The sequence below is a fragment of the Schistocerca serialis genome, chromosome 6, assembly GCF_023864345.2.
Source record: "Schistocerca serialis cubense isolate TAMUIC-IGC-003099 chromosome 6, iqSchSeri2.2, whole genome shotgun sequence".
NCBI lineage: Eukaryota > Metazoa > Arthropoda > Insecta > Orthoptera > Acrididae > Schistocerca > Schistocerca serialis.
In genome coordinates, this window is record NC_064643.1 from 144,967,468 (window position 1) to 144,990,057 (window position 22,590).

At 43.6% G+C, this 22,590-nt stretch overlaps 1 protein-coding gene across 1 annotated transcript in view; it reads left to right on the top strand.

Annotated features, from left to right (window-relative positions):
- The window catches only part of LOC126484696 (hemicentin-1), a 1,211,236-nt gene that overhangs the window by 260,173 nt on the left and 928,473 nt on the right, over positions 1-22,590 (top strand). The window contains exon 5 of the mRNA XM_050108292.1: positions 1,347-1,501. Within this exon, the coding sequence (XP_049964249.1) occupies positions 1,347-1,501 (155 nt within the window). The remainder of the gene's footprint in view (positions 1-1,346; positions 1,502-22,590) is intronic.

The following is a 22,590-nucleotide window of genomic DNA, read 5'->3' on the forward strand; positions in this document are numbered from 1 at the left end:
CACCGAGCTTCCTTTGAGACTCTGTAAGGTGCTGACGGTGCTGTCTAACACGAGTGCACGGCACTTCTTCATCTTTCGCGGTGATCATTCATTATCTGATACTGTTCACGCCAGTTGTATACCGTACCAGGTGCCTGGTAACAACGCTAAGCACAAACAATACTAATATCTTCTGGTGGCCGTACCACGTGCCACAGAGAATTTCAGTGCCAAATCATTTACATACCCGCTGATGGTGTGTACGTTTACGAAACTACACTGGCTTCCGACCATGTCTTCTGAACGCTTCACTTTTCTGTGAGGCGATCTATTTTTAATGTTCCCACGCTTCACTGGCATACAATACTACACCACTTATAAAACACTGGGCGAATATCTTTTAATTTCCAGTAATAATATGAAGTTGAAATTTAGGTAGCAGTGTTTTCACTGATTAGTATACTTTTGTATCTATAATGACGAACCCCCTTGTCACGTCTTCTATTCTCGGAAGACCTTCGTAGATCGGAGAAACAATCCATTACCACCTCTACAAATTAAGGTTGTCGTAATGAAGCAGTTTGTGAAAGCGGAGAGTTACGGCCGCAGGTTCGAATTCTGCCTCGGGCATGGATGTGTGTGATGTCCTTAGGTTAGTTAGATTTAAGTAGTTCTAAGTTCTAGGGGACAGATGACCTCAGATGTTAAGTCCCATAGTGCTCAGAGCCGTTTTTTTGAAGGCGGAGAATATTTGAAGAAACCCTGCCAGTTTTCCGCGCTATCAGAAGCGAATTTATAAGAAGTCGTGTTTGCTGGACCTGACAGTCGGAAAGACACATCGAATCCAAAATGACTAAAAACTGAAAGGAGTCTTGGGTATATTGAAGCGTGTTGTTATTAAGTTCTTAGGGAATAAAAAACGGAAGTAAATTGAAGGTTTAAATTTCCGGCATCGACGATACGGAATTTGCCTTTAACGATTCAGGAATATTACGGAAAACCTAAGTCTGAATGGCCGGACATGGATTTGCACTGCTGCTCCGCCAAATGCGAGTCTGAAGGGCTAACCACTGCGCCACGTCGCTCGACCTTACGACACAAAAAAAAATCACATTATAACATACTGGAAAAGTGCAGAAAGTTAGGCTGCTTGATGAGCCTCAATATTCAATTTTTGAAGAGTCACCTTTATTTCGTGAAGTTAGTGAGCTGTAAGGTAAGTCGTGGGACTTCGCCGTGACGTACAACATACAATTCATCTTGCTAAGTTTCTGGCTCACAGCTTCAACCAGAACTTTCTCCTGTCCAGCCTCGTTACTGGTCCACAGCGCACGATGGCACAGTGACGTCTGGTGTACCTGTTTCAGGGCGGAGCTGAACTACTCGCCCAACAGCACCGAGTCGACGCTGAAACTGCGCGACTTGCGGGTGGCGGACGAGGCCGTCTACAAGTGCGAGATCACCTACATCGAGGTGCGCGAGGGCTGCGCCGTCGTTCAGTTCATCAATCTCACCGCCCTCAGTGAGTACCTTTTTGTGTATGTATGTATGTATGTGTGTGTGTGTGTGTGTGTGTGTGTGTGTGTGTGTGTGCAAGGCGAGCCAATGTACTATCTTGCATGAAGGTTGGACTTTTGTGATGTCTGGGTTATCAATGCTTTGTTCAGACTTAAGCTGGGTGAGCGCTAGCCCATGGCCCTACTGAAGTTGTTCGTTTTCGTTGGAGCCAGTTATTTGAGGGGGGGAGGGGGTGACTCGATGATTGCATGAGGGACTCGCACTCGGTGCACCGTTGTGGAGCGACAGAGTCAGTATATTCCAGGTGCCGGGTAGTGGGCCGGAGTTCATCAATTCTGTGGAGGAGTTCCTGCGTTGCACATGTGATGTAATCACACATGCGTGGGACGTTCAGTTCGGCTTGAAGGTAGGTAATTCGAGCCCATCTTCAAGCACCTAAGATGCATCTGCTTTCAATGACTTGTAGGGGCCGAAGATTGGACGGGCTGGTAGTTCCCCACGTGGAGCAGCCATAAAGAAGTGCAGGTAAAACTGTCGCTTCGTTCGAACGTTCATCTGGCAGTTGCTCAACAGTGTGTACAGTTGGTGTGGGAGGTATAACAATTGAATCCTCTTGTTGTGGATAATAATGTCGAGTGACTAGGGCCTCCCGTCGGGTAGACCGTTCGCCGGGTGCAAGTCTTTCGATTTGAGGCCACTTCGGCGACTAGCGCGTCGATGGGGATGAGATGATAATGATGATGATGATGATGATGATGATGATGATGATGATGATTAGGACAACACAACACCCAGTCCCTGAGCGGAGAAAATCTCCGACCCAGCCGGGAATCGAACCCGGGCCCTTAGGATTGGCATTATGTCGCGCTGACCATTCAGCAACCGGGGGCGGACCTTGTTGTGGATGTGACGTTTAGAAAGAAGCTAGCTATCCAGGGTCGCCCCTAAGTAATTTACTTCGTTCATTCATGCAACTCCTTGATGGTGGAGAGTATGCCTGTACCGAAAGTTGGGTCGTTTGTGAGTGAATAGGACAACTTTAGTTTTGTCGGTGTTGAGACAAATGTTCCGTCAGCGTAAGTTATTGCAATCTTCCCACTGCTGCAGTAATTCGCCGGCTACCAGTGAGTAAGGCTGTGTCGTCCGCAAATTGACCTAGTGACGACCTGTGGCAGTAGGTGTAAGTCGTTAAAATAAACGATGAAAAGAGTTGGGGATAGGACCGCGCCCCGTGGAAGACCTTCCTCTAGGCATTTAACGCTGGATCGTTGCCCATCGATGAGAACCATTATCTGCCGGTGTTGGGGAAAACTGACAATTATACGCAGACAATAGTCGGGCAAGGTTGCACATGTAGCAGTTCGGCCAAGAGCTTATCAGTCCACACAGGGTCATAAGCTTTTTCTGTATCTAAAAATATGGCCGCTGTGTAATTGGAAATATTCGTATTATAGGCGACGTCATTGAGTACCTGCCTATGTCATATTATCACTCCACAGAACTACACGGCTGCTTCCATATTTCTGCTCCAATAGCACTTACCTGTTCCTGTCAACGTGAGAAATCTTAGAGGCTTCGAATTTACGTAAGACAATAATAAAGGGTTTATCCGTTGTAACAAATCGTAAAGTGGTTCGAGGTTTACAATTTTTTATATTAGACTCAGGTATCTTAGTTCCATACCAGTTCCACCCCGCTTCCCTAAAGAAATGAACTACCATGTGTAAAAGGGCTTCAAACGTCAAATTACTTTACAAATGCGTTAATATGTTAAATATTTCACGTTAAGCAAGTGAAACCCTTGTAGTTGAAGACACAAAACCCTAATTAAGTTGGTTTTATTAGTTGCACGTTATTCACGCATACATAGTGAGTTTAAGAGTTTACATAACTAATAATTTGTTATGTACAATGGCAATTATAATAAGAGTCATGTTTATTTTATGTACAGGATGTAATAGATATAAGTGGAGATATTTTTATATGTGGTACCTTAATATGTGGGTACGTACATCAGTGTGTTGGTTGTTTTTCCTCTGCGTGTAACGATTTCTCCACAAACACAGGATCTCCCCACAAACACATCACATAATTTACTACCTGATGTATTCTGCACATTCGTAACTGTACCACTAAGAGGCATACGCCTGTCAGTATAGACTGACCATTTTTCGTCCAAGCATCCACAAGTCAATACCTGAGCTGCTGGCCAGGTAAAAATAAGCATTATTGCAAATGACGTAAATAGTGATGTAATGTCGGTCAGTACACCGTCCTCAGTCACCAATAGGAACGTCTGCACTTATAACTATTACAGCTCGTATAATTGAAGTGCAATTATGGTGGTACTCATGTTTAGTTATTTACTTCAGTAATCGTAGGACATATATGGAGAGTCATATGAGAACTACCTACCAAGACATAATTTTTAATTCTATTAACATCGATACAATCTATATTGAGAACTATTTACATTTCTAAACTCTGTGTGGTATAATGATATAATTTTTCGCGTACCTTAAATAGTATATGGGAGTCGTCTTCGCAAAATGGGTAGCAAATACAGGTGTCAGTAAAGTAATAGTAAATTAAAACGTCATTTTTGAGTCTACAGTTTTACCAAATGAACAAAGCTATAAACCTTTGGTTAATTTCTGGGACTGTGAGCGATTAAAGTTTAGGCATAAAGGAATATGTTTATTGTTCCTCCTTCGCCTAACTCAAAAAAATATGTTACTGGTCTTCATTATGACTGAAGGAGACCGTGAATCCTTATCAGAATCGATTTCTTGCTAAATAATGTCCAAATAGCTAAATAAAGGCAGCCATTTTTGCACGAAATCATATCCTTAAAAAGCCATACAGTACAGGACATATTTGTACACAGTGATTCTCGAATGACTTTAAATCTGTAGCCCAGTTGGTGTCAGTAAAAGTTTGTTTCCGTCAGAAGTGAGCGCTCACAAGGCAGATCCCTTGGCTTCAACAGGAATTTGTATTTAAACATTTGTACACAAACGCATCTCACACTCCTAACGACGCCTGTGTTGCTCTTGGTTTGTTCACAACAACGGTACCAGTCCTTGAGGATGGGGGCGGGGATAATACGCCAGTCTATCACTTACCTCAACTAGCAGTTGACGTGTTTAGTACACGTGTGTCAGTATTGTCGTACATATGCAGAAACCGTTATGATTGGAACCTCTTAAATGTTGTGGCATCCATGTTAAGAAGGCGTTATCCAACGGTAGACGGTGTAGGACAGGATGATTACACTTTAGTAAAGCTTTTGGTGGTTCTAATTATTCAGAAACATGAGTGTTAGTTTCATCGCTCAACTGAAGTTACATTGGATAGGATAGTGGATGAAGAAAGCGGCTATATAAAACGATAACGCGATTAATAGTGCTAAAGATTAGAGTACTAGTGGTAGTGACGGAAAGAGTAGTCGTCAAAAAGAAACTAACAGTTCTGGTGACTATGAACCTTGTTTTGGACATATTTATGATGATTATCATACACCTCCACGTAAAGTTGGGACCTAAATCTCGTTACTGAAGAGACATCCATCTATAAAAAGCACATCGAACATCAGAGTAATATTTGATTACGTGGGGAAAAAAAACGTGATGAACATCCATTTCGAGGAAACAAAGGAATCAAAGAACTGGAGATAAAACAACACATTCTATCTCAATTTGACAAGGAATGAAGGAAAGTGTGTCGGTTACTGGCACCTGAAATTTTGTGCAGTACAAATAGCAAGCGAAATTGGGCGCACAAAGTTTAAATATTTTGCAGGTTTCATAGCACGTTTCAGGAAAGAATACAGAATTTGCCGCAAACACATCACTGCTTCCATGACAGCCAGAGATGTACAGGAAGACCAAGATATTCGTCAGTCTGGGCCTCGTTTTATCGAAGATGTAAACTAGAAACTACAGTTTTCCAGGTACAGCAACACTGCATATAGAACGCTGGTCGAAGTGGATATAATTATGAACTAACTACTAGTGCGACACTATCTGAAAAAAAAGGGAAACTCAGTGGTGCTTTGGTTCAGTCTGCACACACTACAGTTCATAGCTGTACAATAGATGTTGCACTTTCAGTGAGTGGACACCTAACCAAAAAAACTGTACATATGTCTTCAGGAAAAAAACTTTTGGTCCGAAAATAACAAGGCTGTTGAAGACAATCTTCCACAAAACATGCATTTTGAGGGTAGCAGACGTGGGAAAAAGTCAAAAGACCATTTAAAATCCGTTTTCGTGAATGTTGTTAATGGCAATGTCACAAATAACGAGAAGTGTATGCCATACTGTAATTCTTGGAATGCTGACAAGGATACAACAATAGTAAATGATTCACTTGTAGGTAAAGACACTGAATGCATGATCATTCCGCCAAAAGGAACAAAATAAGTAGAGCATATGGATGTATATTTCTTCGGTTAACGTAAAAATATGAAAGACGGATAACAAACTCTATAAGAACTGTATGCAGTGACTTCAACAGTACATTAGGAATTAGAATTTTCGTAGTGGAAATGCTTTCTGCAATTCATAGCCAGTTGCCTGCTTGTCTGCCAGCCTACTCTTCAATATTTAGGGCAAGCGGCTGGGTACAATACTCCCGCACATGTTGCTGAATTCAAGAATGTGATTCAAGTGGCGTTTGATCATGCGTTATAACAATGTGATTCTGAGGATTGTCCACATATTGCTTTCGCCAAATGTCCCTATTATAATTCTATATATTGCTCCAAGCATTTTAGTGAGAAATCTCACGTACATTTATAAAGTATGATAATGGCTAAACCAACAATAACACAATCGAATGCTTTCACCATCCTCATCACAGCGGTACGTAGAGCTTGTAAGTGCAACTGCAACATCGAATTCCTGTCGAGTCGGGAGACTTCTCTTGTCAGATAAGAGGCTATGCTCTTCGACAACAGAATTTTTGTGTTAAAATTTTCTTCTCCCTATTTCTTCGAAACAGATGAGACACTTCTGCACGGCATTCATCTGTATTACTCCCTCAAATATAATGGCTGCATGAGCATCACCAGCTGCTAGTAACAAGTTCTTCTGTTATCAGCAGTCATTTTTCCGTCACCTGAAACATACTGCAACGAAACTTTCAGATGCATGATAAGCTGTATGTTATAAGTAACTTGCTTATAACTAGTTTAATGTTGAGCTACACGTTTCCGTCTAATATCCTTCACCAGGTACATTTAAGTACAGAAATTATAACCTAAATTCATTGAAAAAATCGAAATTTTGAGTAAACAACTGTTTTGCAATGTTACATGTTTTGTAATGCTGCTGACTGCAGAGCCTTTCAGGAAGAACTCATGTATATAAGATTATTCTATTATTTTAATGGAAATTCATAAGAGTCTTATATTAGTTGCTCATACAAAATGCAACCGAACGTAGTGTTTTGAGACGTGCCCGCCATGACGTTCCAGGAAACTAGAACACAAACCTGTTTTGCTACATGGATAATTCCCTGAAACAGAAACATATATCCAGAATGGGGTAAACATCTTGCATGAAGGTATGCAAGTGACCCAGCGATTTTAAGGCTGTAATACGCAGCTCCTATGGGGAATTCTATAGCAACCATAGGCCCCGTTGACGACAAGTGAATGTTTCTCATAAGTTAGTGTCAGTTAACCGGCACTTGTGTCAGGCAACGCTTTTCGTGGAAACTTATCGTACGCGATCATACACGTGATTTAACTACGATCATACGCGTTATTTAACAAGAAGCGTGAGACATCTGACCGGACAAATCGTTGTAGCTGTCCACTGAAGTCATAACTGTCGTTAGGATAACTACAGCACATAAAAATATCTCATATTCGAAACAAACATGTCGCGATGAACGACGCCCTTCCGCAGTTTTTTTACCTTTCTTGTTCTGTTGTCAGTATCTGTTGAGGTATTATACACTGAAGAGCCAAAGAAAAGTGGTACACCTGCCTAATACCATGTAGAGCCCCCGCGAGCACACAGTAGTGCCGCAACACGACATGGCGTGGCCTCGACTAATGTCTGAAGTAGTGCTGGAAGGAACTGACACCATGAATCCTGCAGGGCTGTCCATAAGTCCGTAAGAGAATGAGGGGATGGAAATCTCTTCTGAACAGCACGTTGCAATACATCCCAGATATGCTCAATAATGTTCATGTCTGGGGTGTTTGGTGGCCAGCGGAAGTGTTTAAACTCAGAAGAGTGTTCCTGAAGCCACTCGGTAGCAATTCTGGACGTGTGGAGTGTCGCATTTTCCTGCTTCAATTGCCCCCCACGTCTGTTGGAATGCACAATGGACATGAAAGGATGTAGGTGATCAGACGCGATGCTTAGGTACGTGTCACCTGTCAGAGTCATATCTAGACGTATCTGGGGTCCCATATTACTCCAATTGCAAACGCCCCCACCATCACAGAGCCTCTACCAGCTTGAATAGTCCCCCGCTGACATGTACATGGATTCATGAGGTTTTCTACACGCCCATCCGCTCGATACAATTTGAAAGAGACTCGTCCGCAAGATATTTCCAGACATCAACTGTCCAATGTCGGTGTTGACGGACCCAGGCGAGGCGTAAAGCTTTGTGTCATGCAGTCATCAAAGGTACTCGAGTGGGCCTTCGGCTCTGAAAGTCCATATCGATGATGTTTGATTGAATGGTTCGCGCGCTGTCGTTTATTGACGGCTCAACACTGAAATCTGCATCAGTTAGCGTAAGGGTTACACTTCTGTCGTGTTGAACAGTTTTCTTCAGTCATTGTTAGTCCCGTTCTTGCAGGATCTTTTTCCGGCTGCAGCGAGGCGGATGTTTCATGTTTTACCGGATTCCTGATATTCATGGTACACTCGTGAAATGGTCGTACGGGAAAATCGCCACTTCATCGCTATCTCGGAAATGATGTGTCCCATCGCTCGTGCGCCGACTATAACACCACGCTCAAACCCACTTAAATCTTGATAACCTGCCATTTTAGCGAGCAGTAACCAATCTAAGAACTGCGCCAGATACTTGTTGTCTTATATAGGCGTCCGCAGCTCGTGGTCGTGCGGTAGCGTTCTCGCTTCCCACGCCCGGGTTCCCGGGTTCGATTCCCGGCGGGGTCAGGGATTTTCTCTGCCTCGTGATGACTGGGTGTTGTATGATGTCCTTAGGTTAGTTACGTTTAAGTAGTTCTAAGTTATAGGGGACTGATGACCATAGCTGTTAAGTCCCATAGTGCTCAGAGCCATTTGAACCTTTTTTTCTTATATAGGCGTTGCCGACAGCAGTGCCGCATTCTGCCTGTTTACATACCTCTATATTTGAATATGCATGCCTATACTAGTTTCTTTCGCGCTTCAGTGTACGTCATGCATATTACTCGGTCATCATTCCCTCTTCGCCGACGCAAGTTGCAACACTCTGCCGCTAGAGAGCTGCGAAATGTAGCATGTAACATGGCGGTGTGGAACGGAAGTGTCGGTGTGTGAGAAACAGTGTACTGTAATCGAGTTTTAACCGCAAAAACATGCCTCAGTTGAAATCCACAGTTCAAGACCATGCCATCAGCAGACAAAGGCCGGCCGCGGTGGCCGTGCGGTTCTAGGCGCTGCAGTCCGGAACCGCGGGACTGCTACGGTCGCAGGTTCGAATCCTGTCTCGGGCATGGATGTGTGTGATGTCCTTAGGTCAGTTAGGTTTAAGTAGTTCTAAGTTATAGGGGACTGATGACCTAAGATGTTAAGTCCCATAGTGCTCAGAGCCAGCAGACAAAGTCAAGCTCACAATATTCTGGGATGTTCAAGACGTGGTGTATCTGGAATTCATACCAGGGGTACCACAATAAACTCTGCACCGTACAGCGAGTCCCTCCGGAAACTCAAAGCACGAATTTGAAGGGTTCGTCTTCGCATGTAACACCCTCTCCTCTAGCATGGCAATGCCGCACCACACAACGGGCGCTGCGACATCTGCACAATCCAACGCCTTGGATTCAGTGTCATCGGTTATCCTCCACACGGTCTCGACATGGCCTCATTCCATTTTCATCTGCTTCCAAAACCTAAAGAACACCTTCGAGGACTTCACTTTGATAGCGATGAAGCGGTGCAAGCAGAGGTGAGGTTGTGGCTGCGTCAGCAAAGTTAAAAACTCTGCACTAACTATATCAACAAACTGGTCTCGGTTGGGAAAAATGTATTCGTCGCTACGGTGACTGTGTTCAGATATAAATACTTAAACATGAAGAATAAAGATGTAGAATGTCAGTAAGGACTTCAAGAGTTTCCACGTAAAGTATTCTGAAGCATGACTTGTCAGAACGGCTTCCTGTGTCATTCATATCACGTGACATGACCACAATGTGACCTAGCCCAGAAGGAGAGTCTTAGTGTTGTGACTGATACGTGTAGTACCACGACAGTAGTTCTCAGGGTTAAAAGGTGCTTTTGGTTAGTTTTCGGCATTGTTATAGGGAATTGCTGCCTCGCAATTATTACAAAACAAAGGCTTCAGACTCACGGCAGAAGGTATACGCGACAGTAAGAAATTAACTCTGAGGTAGTATACTAAGCTGTAAGAATAGATCCAAAGTAATAAATCCTCTGTCACCTTTGTTCATTAGACATTTGGTATTTATTATCGAGTTGAGAGGTCCTTGCTGCATCCAGTGTGTCTGATTTTAAGATGAGAAAGTGATGCATACCGGTTATTTACGAATCGTGTAAACTCGTTCTCTGTGTTTCTGTACTCTGAGTTCACATATTCCATACGCGACATAGAAATAGAAATCAGGCCACAATTACACAAAAACGTATGCTCACGTGTACTTAACGAACAGAGAGAGAAAAATTGCTGTTGATAATTCTTCATATGTAGTTAGGAAAGATATGTCTATCTGAGAATAATTTAATACAAAATTCCTCAAGATACAGTCCCCGGCGCACTACCGTTTCTCATGCATGCACACGAGGCTCTGTTTAAAATTTAAAAAAAGTTCATTTTGCAAATGACAGGCGAAATCAATCCAAGGTCCCAAGTAGCAACAGAAGAAATTGCAAATAATATGATTGAAAGATTATTGATTTGTTACTTCTCTCTCTCTCTCTCTCTCTCTCTCTCTCTGTCTCTCTCTCCGTCGCTCTTGCTTGAAAAAGGAAGAAGAAAGAAATACCCACAACAAATCCACTTCTGCAACAACAAAATGCACTACACCAGTGATACCATACTTAATGGAGTTAATAACTGGTTATTTCAATAACTGATCTGAAAATTATCTGCAAGCAATTCTATTCAAATACGAATTATGTTAAATAGTCTGCTCCACGTAATTACGACGTGTCGCACAAATTACCTACGAAAGGTGTAATTAACTGCCTAACTGGATAATTAACATAAGTTCATTAATCTGGCTCGTGATTTCGCTGTGTCTCCGATTCACCACCTCAGGTATAAGTGTTATGATATTAGCAAATTGGGCCAGCCGGTGTGGCCGAGCGGTTCTAGGCACTTCAGTCTGGAACCGCCCAACCGTTATGTCGCAGGTTCGAATCCTGCCTCGGGCATGGATATGTGTGATGTCTTTAGGTTAGTTAGGTTTAAGTAGTTCTAAGTTCTAGGGGACTGATGTCCTCAGATGTTAAGTCCCATAGTTCTCAGAGCCATTGTCTCCTTCGTTCCTTCTACACCATAATATTGGAGTATTGTAATAATTCTGTGCAGTAATATAGGGGTATAACTATTACTGTCCGTCGCAAAATGAATGGAATATCATTTCACACCCTCTGGGAAAACGTTATGAAACACGCCACTGTGTAATAGACTGTAATTTACAGAATGTGAAGTGTGCTCTTCTGTGCAGGTGACAATATGTATATCTCTTACAGTTTTAATTTACATTTCTGGAGCGTGTGTGGAGTGGACCGATACGATATGCACTGGTAGACCTCTTTTTAATGTTGGCCACTTTTACGATCCGGAAATCAAGCTGATAATGATCGCTTATACGGCTATAATTTTCCTTCGCTAAGCGGAGTATACTCGCAACCCACGGGAAATTACTGTGTGATGCCACCAGTGTAATCTCTATGATGCTTTGCACTTTACATATTCATGAGATCGCTAATACGTGTTACATGTTAATGAGAGATCAGTTAGTTCATTCATGCTCCATAAATTATGGTGACAGTTCAGTCACCTCTGACAGGCTGAATATTGCTCATTAAAAGACAGCGGCATGCCAAAGGCGCGGGGAGAAAAAATACCTCACGCAGGCAATGTCGCCATCTAGCTATGTTTAGCCGCCTGCAGCTCAGTCCTGAGAGATGAAATTAACTTACCGCATAAAGCGTTGTCATCTAGAGTTACTTGGTGAAAGCGATGAATGTAATTAAAGTTTAAAGAGGTAATCAAAAGAAATTGTAAAGTAAATTCCTGCGAATTTAAACAATAGGGGGTCACCGAGTTCTTTATTCGTACTAAATATAGCCATTCCATGGAAATGTTTACTCGCATATAACCAGAAACCTGTCGTAATTGCTTTGTCGAACTAAAAGTTTGGGTTTCTTTTATTCCACGTACCTAACGACGTTTCCAGGAAGCTACACATTTAATTTTTCTGAAGCTCCTCGAATCTTGCGAGATGTTTTTGTGATATCCATGTCACATTAGTATTCTCTTATTATAAAAGAGTTCGTTAAAAAGTTTGAATGCTTTTTCCACAGCGACTGTCATTTTGCAGACCTCGTTTTCCTTTCACTGGAGCAGTCGCTTGCGTCCGTTATTTGGCTTGAACTCAATGTTCGGTTGCGCGAACTGCAAATTCCCGTACACCTCTCTCTATTTTTTTTTCGGAAATTATCTAAAGTGAATTCTGGGACGGTTCCTCTGAGAAACTCACTGCCGTTTCCTACCTCGCTCTTTTCCCGGATAAACAGCGTGCTTTCACTAATGAGTTCGGTGTCTGTAACAAGTGAAGCTATAACCTACCTGTTGAAAATTTTGTGGATAAGTAAGTCACAGTGTTGTGTCTAGACAAGACAGCCTAGACACAATGAGAGGAAGCCGAAAGGCACGCGCTAAGCCAAAGCAGGATGGCGTGAGGTCTGAAACAGGATACGTAATGAAGGCTATAAAGAAAAGTACGTAGCTTCTGGAATACTTAACTTTAATCCATCCTTTTGGTACATCTGGAGATTGTGGCGATACAAGTGAGACTCTTTAGATACATGCAATGTTACTAATGGCGCCTTGCTAGGTCGTAGCCATTGACTTAGCTGAAGGCTATTCTAACTATCTGCTCTGCAAATGAGCGAGGCTTCGTCAGTGTAGTCGCTAGCTACGTCGTCCGTACAACTGGGGCGAGTGCTAGTCCGTATCTCGAGACCTGCCTTGTGGTGGCGCTCGGTCTGCGATCACACAGTGGCGACACGCGGGTCCGACATGTACTAATGGACCGCGGCCGATTTAAAAGTACCACCTAGCAAGTGTGGTGTCTGGCGGTGACACCACACACAGAATGAAAAATTATCAGCAAGAACGGACGATGAAAGCATAAAAAACCTTTACGAGAGGAAGGGCAAACATAGCGAGACTTGTACTAAGGAACGTAATAACAGTTATTTTGGCACTCATAAAGGATCAATAGACTGGAAAAGTTACAGGTGCAGACAAATGTTAGAATATGTAATATAAGTTGGCAAGGCTTTTGAGTGTAATAGACATCCAAAGCAGCAAAGAGAATTATGAGAGAAGGCCTGACGAGAGATAATACCAAATTATTAGAAAGACTGAGGAACGACGTATACCAGAAATTCATTCTGTGTAGGCTTCTCATTGTTTGCCACTACCATGATTTTTCCTGTTTATCGGTTTCTTCTATTCGTATTGTTATTATTTACTCCGCACTCTTTGATGCAACCGGAGTTTTGAAGCAACGAATTAAATGTTGCTTTCATAGTTTTTTCATGCATTTAAATAATAGTTGCAACAGGATTCACAGCCGTTGACAAACTTACTGATAGAAATACGTTTCCCGACATTGGCTGATATTTTTATTTTGTGTACTATGTCGTTTCGGCTGTGTAGTCATTTTCAAGCAACTGCATGCGTACAATCAACTGCATGCATATAAATATGACGCGGACATCCAATGTCACCACAAAAAAAAAATAGGGGGCATTACTTTCGGAACAACCCTCGTATTTCAAATGTTCATTTTTTCATTAGAAGCGGCATTCACAGCGTATAATCAGTCAAATTGGATGTTTTACATTGTACTGAGTTCACGACAATTTGTTTGCTTGTATGTGTGTCGCGAAAGAAAACTAACTGTATAGCTTATGCACGACTCCAGTAAGCGATTCTCCGTAAGTTTTTAATTTTTTCACTGAACGAAAGTGCGCAACTGCATCAAATGTCTGATACAGAAGTCAAGGAACATGAGAGCCGATGTCTGTTTTACTCTTTTTAACCTGCTACATCTACATCTACATATATACTCCGCTAGCCACCAAGCGGTGTGTGGCGGAGGGCACAATTCGCGCCAAAGTCATATTTCCCCCCCTCTGTTCCACTCGCGGATCGCGCGAGGGAAAAACGACTGTCTGAACGCCTCAGTACGAGCTCTTATTTCTCTTACCTTTGAATGATGATCATTACGCGATTTGAAAGTTGGTGGTAATACTGTATGCTCTACATCCTCGGTGAAGATTGTATTTCGGAATTTAGTGAGCAGCCCCTTCTGTTTAGCGCGTCGGATATGTGCAAGTGTGTCCCACTTCAAACTTTCTATGAGATTTGTAACGCTCTCGCGATGGCTAAATGTACCATTCACGAATCTTGCCGCTCTTCTTTGGACCTTCTCAATCTCTTGAATCAGACGTAACTGGTAAGGGTCCCTTAGAGACGAACAATACTCCAAGATTGGACGAACTAACGTATTGTAAGCTAATTCCTTTGTTGAAGGATTGCATCGCTGCTATGAGAATACGAGGTCCCTTTTTTTAATATGCTGTGTGTTTGGTAATGAAAGTCACGGAAGAGGCACGGTGCGGCGTTTTGTGACGTGTGGCGTCGGCGCGTGGCCGCTCGCCGTCTCTTGGCGAGCGCCTGGAACGCCGCCAGGCTGGCTCCGCCGCTCATCCCGGCCGGCCGCCGAACACGCGCCTAATTGACCAATCACAGCACGCAGACCGGCGCTGATTTGATTACGACGTCCTCTGCTTTAACTTGGAGACCGCGTTCAATCACGGCGCATGTCGCCGCTCCCGTTTCGCAGTCCAAGTGCCTCCCTCCGCTCTGCCGAGGTCTCCAGAGGTCCGCAGACGGCCTGTTATCCTAGCCTCTCATGATCCTAAGCGTACACGGGAGGCTAACACCCAGCGGTTTAACCTTGCGGTGCAGGGCACGGATACTTAAGATGACGTCCTGTGAGAGTTCACACCTCTGTTATCGATGAACAGGATGTCGTCGCTGTAGCCCGCATCTGTATCTACTACGTACGTACCCTGCAAACAGCTGTGCAAGGTCAATTGTGTGTTCCACTGTACTACATAATAACGTTTCATTTCGCTCTAGTCGTCACTGGAAGGGGGGAAGAATGACTACTGAAGCGCTTCTGTGCGTTATTAATACAGGGTGATTCAAAAAGAATACCACAACTTTAAAAATGTGTATTTAATGAAAGAAACATAATATAACCTTCTGTTATACATCATTACAAAGAGTATTTAAAAAGGTTTTTTTTTTTTCACTCAAAAACAAGTTCAGAGATGTTCAATATGGCCCCCTCCAGACACTCGAGCAATATCAACCCGATACTCCAACTCGTTCCACACTCTCTGTAGCATATCAGGCGTAACAGTTTGGATAGCTGCTGTTATTTCTCGTTTCAAATCATCAATGGTGGCTGGGAGAGGTGGCCGAAACACCATATCCTTAACATACCCCCATAAGAAAAAATCGCAGGGGGTAAGATCAGGGCTTCTTGGAGGCCAGTGATGAAGTGCTCTGTCACGGGCTGCCTGGCGGCCGATCCATCGCCTCGGGTAGTTGACGTTCAGGTAGTTACGGACAGATAAGTGCCAATGTTGTGGCGCTCCATCCTGCTGAAATATGAATTGTTGTACTTCTTGTTCGAGCTGAGGGAACAGCCAATTCTCTAACATCTCCAGGTACTGTAGTCCAGTTACAGTAGCACCTTCGAAGAAAAAGGGACCAAAAACTTTATTGGCTGAAATGGCACAGAAAACGTTCACCTTAGGCGAGTCACGTTCATACTGAGTTGTTTCCCGCGGATTCTCAGTGCCCCATATACAGACATTGTGACGGTTGACTTTCCCGTTAGTGTGGAAAGTTGCTTCATCACTAAACACAATCTTTGAAACGAAAGATTCATCTGTTTCCATTTGAGCAAGGATAAAATCACAGAAATCGATTCTTTTAATCTTATCAGCTGCAGACAGTGCTTGAACCAATTTCAGACGATAAGGTTTCATAACTAACCTTTTTCGTAGGACTCTCCATACAGTTGATTGTGGAATTTGCAGCTATCTGCTAGCTCTGCGAGTCGAGTTTCCTGGGCTGCGAACAAATGCTTGCTGGATGCGTGCTACATTTTCATCACTCGTTCTCGGCCGTCCAGAACTTTTCCCTTTGCACAAACACCAATTCTCTGTAAACTGTTTATACCAACGCTTAATACACCACCTATCAGGAGGTTTAACACCATACTTCGTTCGAAATGCACGTTGAACAACTGTCGTCGATTCACTTCTGCCGTACTCAATAACACAAAAAGCTTTCTGTTGAGCGGTCGCCATCTTAGCATCAACTGACGCTGACGCCTAGTCAACAGCGCCTCAAGCGAACAAATGTACAACTAAATGAAACTTTATAGCTCCCTTAATTCGCCGACAGATAGTGCTTAGCTCTGCCTTTTGTCGTTGCAGAGTTTTAAATTCCTAAAGTTGTGGTATTCTTTTTGAATCACCCTGTATAATTTTGTCTTTACTGTTATACTGGAGAGACATACCGGGTGATCAAAAAGTCAGTATAAATTTGAAAACTGAATAAATCACGTAATAATGTAGATAGAGAGGTACAAATTGACACACGTGCTTGGAATGACATGGGGTTTTATTAGAATCAAAAAAGTACAGAAGTTCAAAAACTGTCAGACAAACGGCGCTTCATCTGATCAGAATAGCAATAATTAGCATAACAAAGTACGACAAAGCAAAGATGATGTTCTTTACAGGAAATGCTCAATATGTCCACCATCATTCCTCAACAATAATTGTAGTCGAGGAATAACGTTGTGAACAGCACTGTAAAGCATGTCCAGAGTTATGGTGAGGCATTGGCGTCGGATGTTGTCTTTCAGCATCCCTAGAGATGTCACTCGAACACGATACACTTGCGACGTCAGGCAACCCCAAAGCCAATAATCGCACGGATTGAGGTCTGTGGACCTGGGAGACCAAGCATGACGAAAGTGGCGGCTGAGCACACGATCATCACCAATCGACGCGCAAGAGATCTTACAAGCGTCTAGCAATATGGGGTGGAGCGCCATCCTGCACAAACATCGTACGTTCCAGCAGGTCTTTATCAGTTAGGCTGGGGATGATGCGATTCTGTAACATATCGGCGTACCTCTCACCCGTCACGGTAGCAGCCATCTGCTGGATATTTTGTGAACTTTGTTTTGTTTTATGGTTCTATTAAAACCCCATGTCATTCCAAGCATGTGTGTCAATTTTTACCTCTCTATCTACATTATTCCGTCGTTTATTAAGTTTCCAAATTTATACTGACTTTTTGATCACCCGGTATGTTTAGCTGTGTGTATTTGTATATTGTTCTCTTAACACTGGTTCTTGAAACTTTGTAATTAGGCTTCTGCGACGAAATTGGTATGTACGAGGACTATTTTTTGTTGTATTCAAGGTCCGATCGGTCCCGAAATTAAAACCACAGTGAAAATCCGAGGAAGCTTTGCGCAGCTGTGTTGCGCAGCATCTCTGGGACGCCTGTCGATTGCGTCACGTCATATTTTTCATTTCTGAGTGCACAGTGAGTGCGTAAATACGCTCAGAACAAAAGAGTGTCCTGCAATGTGCGAAATGCCTGACGATAGGTTACGCCTGATTTGATGCATCCCACATAATTCTCATGTGTTTCCTTCATCACGACAATGTTCGGCCGCACACAGTAGGCGCAACAACGACGATCCTGCGAAGTGTTTGTTCATCCACCATACAGCTCGAATTTGGCTCCCTACGAGTTTCATCTCTTCGTTCACATGAACCGCTGCCTATGAGGACAGCATCTTGGCACAGACAGCGAGCTGCCTTCTACGGCAAGGTTACTGGAAAGGTTACTGCGCCGACTATATGGAAAAGAAGCTGGAAGGTGTAGCTCAATGTTGCAAATAAAACATTTTTGATTTTTACTGTGGTTTCCATTAAGCGACCATTTGGAGGAAGAAAAAAAAATAGCTCTCGTATCTTCAAGCGTCTACGGTTTTTCAACATTTCTGCGATGCTCTCCGTTAAGTTAAATAAAATGAAGACCAATTTTTAGTATTCGTTCGATAGCCCGTGTTGGTCCTATTTAGTACAACTCCGATACACACGATCAGTATTCTAGAAATGGTCACACGAGCTCTTTGTGAGCAATATACTTTGTACACTGACTACATTTTGCTAGAGAGCTACCAATGAGCTGGAGTCGGTCACCTGCTTTGCCTAAGAGTGAACCTACGTGATCGTTGAGTTCAGCATTACCACATATTTGTATTTGTTTGGGTTGACTGGTTCCACTTGCGATCCTTTGTTATTTGAGCAATGACACGATGTTTCTACACATTTTTAATTGCAGCAAGTTTTCAGTCTTTGCACCACACGAAAATCTTATGAAGAGCTGACTTAATCACTGTGCAGTTTTTGTCACACAGGGCGTGATTGTAGATAACTGCATCATCTGCAAAATGCCTGAGGCTAAAAATGGGTCAAATGGCTCTGAGCACTATGGGACTTAACATCTGAGGGCATCAGTCCCGTAGAACTTAGAACTACGTAAACCTAACTAACCTAAGGACATCACACACATCCATGCTGGAGGCAAGATTCGAACCTGCGACCGTAGCAGTCACGCGGTTCCGGACTGAAGCGCCTAGAACCGCTCGGCCACCGCTGCCGGCGTCTGAGGCTACTACCTATATTGTCTATCGGGTCACTAACAAACAATATGAATTGCAAGGGTTCTGAGCACACTATATGGGCATGTCTCAAGGTATTTGTACATAAGTCAGTGTCTCTATCTCTATCCAAGATAACATGTGACGCCTTTCCTAGCTAGAAATACTTGATCCAGTCACGAATTTTGTTTCATTTCGCACATTATCACACTTGCGTTAGTAAGCTCCGGTGAGATACAGAGTCAAATGTTCTGTAGTCAAAAGTTGTTGCATCCATTTGGCTGCCGTAATCCACGGCTTTCATGATGCCGTGTAAGAAAAATGCGATTTGGATTTCGCATGACCTGTGTTTTCAAAATTCGTGCTGGACGCCGTGTAAGAGGTCAGTGTGCTCCACATACTTCATTCCATTTCATCTGAAAATGTGTCGTAAGATTCTACAACAGATGAATGCCAATGATATTCGACACTAGATTTGTAGATCACTTCGGTTTCCCTTGTTGTAGGGGAGTGCAACGTGGAACTAATGCCAGCCATCGAGCACAGTTTTTGTGTTTAAAAGATTTACGGTGTATTATTGTTAAAATGGCGGCCCTCTCAGCAGTACAGATCCGTGACATGGTTTTCAAATTGGTCTGTAGTATTTGCTTTCCATTAATGTGACTGCTGTTAACTCCTGGCTACTTTTAAACTCATGCCTTGGTAAACAACACGGAGTGCACTTCAGAAAAGTGCTTCTGTGTTCATTTAAGCCGACATTAATTATTGTCTTCCTTCTGGTTAGGAGAGGTTTTACAAGCGACGAGAAAACTGTTGCGTGTAAATGCTACGTCTCTTACATCCGGGTGCAAAATTTCATCTGTCAGTATTTGTTATATATGCTAAATATGCAATAGCTCTGTCTTCATTCCAAATCAGCCCTGCCTCTACCATGTTCGTTCTGATATTTAAGCGCTGTTCTAGCTCAATCAGCGACTTCTTTCAATTGTGTTTACTGAAACTGTCCACTGAACGTACTCTCTCCATTGCGTCTCTTCTTCTCTTCGTGTGTCGAGTTTTGTTTGCGATACTCGTATGTTGCAGTTTCAGGAGTGCACCGGTCGAACAGGCCTTGAAGGCCGAACGGTACTGACCGGCCGCCGTGTCATCCTCACACTCTAGCCGTCACCAGTTACGGAGGGGCGTGTGGTCATCACACCGCTCTCCCCGCCGTTGTCCAAGTGCTAGCCAAGCCCGACAGCGCTTAACTTCGGTGATCTGACGGAAACCGTTGTTACCACTATTGCAAGGCCGTTGGGTAGTGCCTATATCACCACGCTGCCATACGTTAGTATACAATCTTTGACACTTTGAAGGTGTCGGAGCTAAAGTAAACGATGGTTCAAATGGCTCGGAGCACAATGGGACTTAACTGCTGTGGTCATCAGTCCCCTAAAACTTAGAACTACTTAAACCTAACTAACCTAAGGACATGACACACATCCATGTCCGAGGCAGGATTCGAACCTGCGACCGTCGCGGTCACGCGGTTCCAGACTGAAGCGCCTAGAACCGCTCGGCCACACCCGGCCGGCGAAAACGAAGGGAACGGTCATCTACAACATGTGGAAAAACCAGGCTGTCGTTATGAGAGTAGAAGGACATGAAAGGGGAAGCAGTAGTTGAGAAGAGAGAGGGAGTGAAACAAGGTTAGAACCTAAAGGTTGTAACGTTTTCAGTCGGTTCAAGGAGCAACCTGTTAAGTAATCCAGGGAGAAATGTGTAAATGGTATTAAAGTTCAGGAAGAAGAAATAAAAACTTTGCGTTTCTGTGATGACAGTTTAATTCTGTTACAAAGGACTTCGAAGAGCAGGTGATCACAGTGGATATATCCGTGAAAGAAATTATAAGGTGAACATCGACAACCTTAAAACAAGGGTAATGGTATGTAGTCGAACTTAATCAGGTCAAGCTGGGGCAATTACATGAGGAATTAAGACACTAAAGTAGTAGATGAGTTCCGCTATTTGAGCGGCAAAGTAATTGATGACACAGAAGTAGAGAGGATGTAAAACATAGAACGGCAATAACAAGAGGAACGCTTCTGACGGGGATAAATGTCGTAAGACAAAGTATAAATTTAAATGTTAGGTAATCTTTACTGAGGGTATCTGCCAGCAGTGCAGCCTTGTACCAAAGTGAAATATAGACTCTAAGCAGTTCAGATAAGGAGGGAATAGAACCTTCTGAAATATGGTGCTACACGCGAATGTCGAAGATTATTTGGGTTGGTAGGATAATTAATGACGAAGTACTGAATCTTATGTGGGATAAAAGAGCATTATGGTACGACTTCCCTAAAAGATCCGGTCAGTCGATGGAACACATCTTGAGGTATCAGGGGATCGACAGTTTGGTGATGAAGGAGTTAAATTTGTAGACGAAGAGAGCTTAATCAAATTGATATAATTAGAATTGTATATAAATACCTTAGCTGCTGACGGGCGTTGATATGTATCAACGGGGACAGATGAAAATGTGTGCCTTGACTGGGACTCGAAGCCGGGATCTCCTGCTTACATGGTAGACGCTCTATCCATCTCAGCCACCGAGGGCACAGAGGATAGTGCGACTGCAGGGACTACCTCGCGCACGCCTCCCGCGAGACCCACATTCTCACCTTATATGTCCACACACCACATTCGTAGTGTCCCTACCCAACACACTCATTACTCGTGGACGACATTGTAACCAAGTCCCGTAAGAGTTCGGGTAATAGGTGTGCATCCGCACAGAAGAAGAAGGTGATGGCCGGCATTGCCAGAACTATATACTTATGTCCGAAAGAACAGACACCATATCCATGTAAGTACAAATGTATATACGTTGCAATAGTTATTCAAAGAAGATTAGGACTGTACAGAATAGACTAGAGTGGAGAGTTGCATCAAACTAGACTCTGAATAGAAGACCACAAAATTAACATCTGATTTTAGCTTAAATCCCAATAGGGATAAGTCTGCAGTAAATCATTCTTCCTTACTAGCGCGTAGCTTATTTAAACAGATCACTACGAAAAGAAAAGCTACCGATTGCTCACTTCTCCGTCGGAGACGACAGGTCAAGCCCCTCGTAACTATTGCAGCAGGGTTAGCGCTTTGCGGGTTCATCCCAGGTGCCAGGCATGCCCTGCATTATTAGCGAGCCCTCACGGAGCTGAATCACGCACGGCGCTTCCGACCGCAGCGATCCGCCCTTTGGAAGTCGCCTGCTGAATAAGTGACAGCCAGCCGCCCTGCGAGCCACGTGTGTGTGTGTGTGTTGTGTGCGGCTCGCGTGACGGCGCAGCCGCCCCGTCTTATCTCCCAAATGAGCGCTTTCAATTATGTCTGCCGTCCGCCCCCGTGAGGCATTGCCGACAGCCACGTAAGCGCTCACGGGAGGCGCCACGCCGCGGAATAAATCTGAATTAATGCCCCGCGACACCTCCGCCCGCTGCTAGCACCCTTGCCGCACGCGCTGCTATCTTTCCGTGTCCACACCACACTATCGTTTACCATCGCCAGGGGAGGACACGTGCAGCGATTTGCTCACCGCTTATATACAAATTGGAATAGTACTTTGCTTTGATCGTAACAGGCCGGCGTATCAAAGCTGAGCTGCAGCAGGGTGTAGCAGAGCTGCACGGGTATTTTAAAATGGGATTTTGGGACAGTGGCACAAATGTTCCCACAATACCGTTATGCACAAATGCAAGGAAACCGTATTGGAGAAAGATTGTGGTACAGTTCTGATGTCCTCACAGTCTATCTTCCGTAGGGTGCATAAAAACAAGACCAGTAACCCACAACTGCCACCACCACCACCGATTCTTGAAAGTATGGAA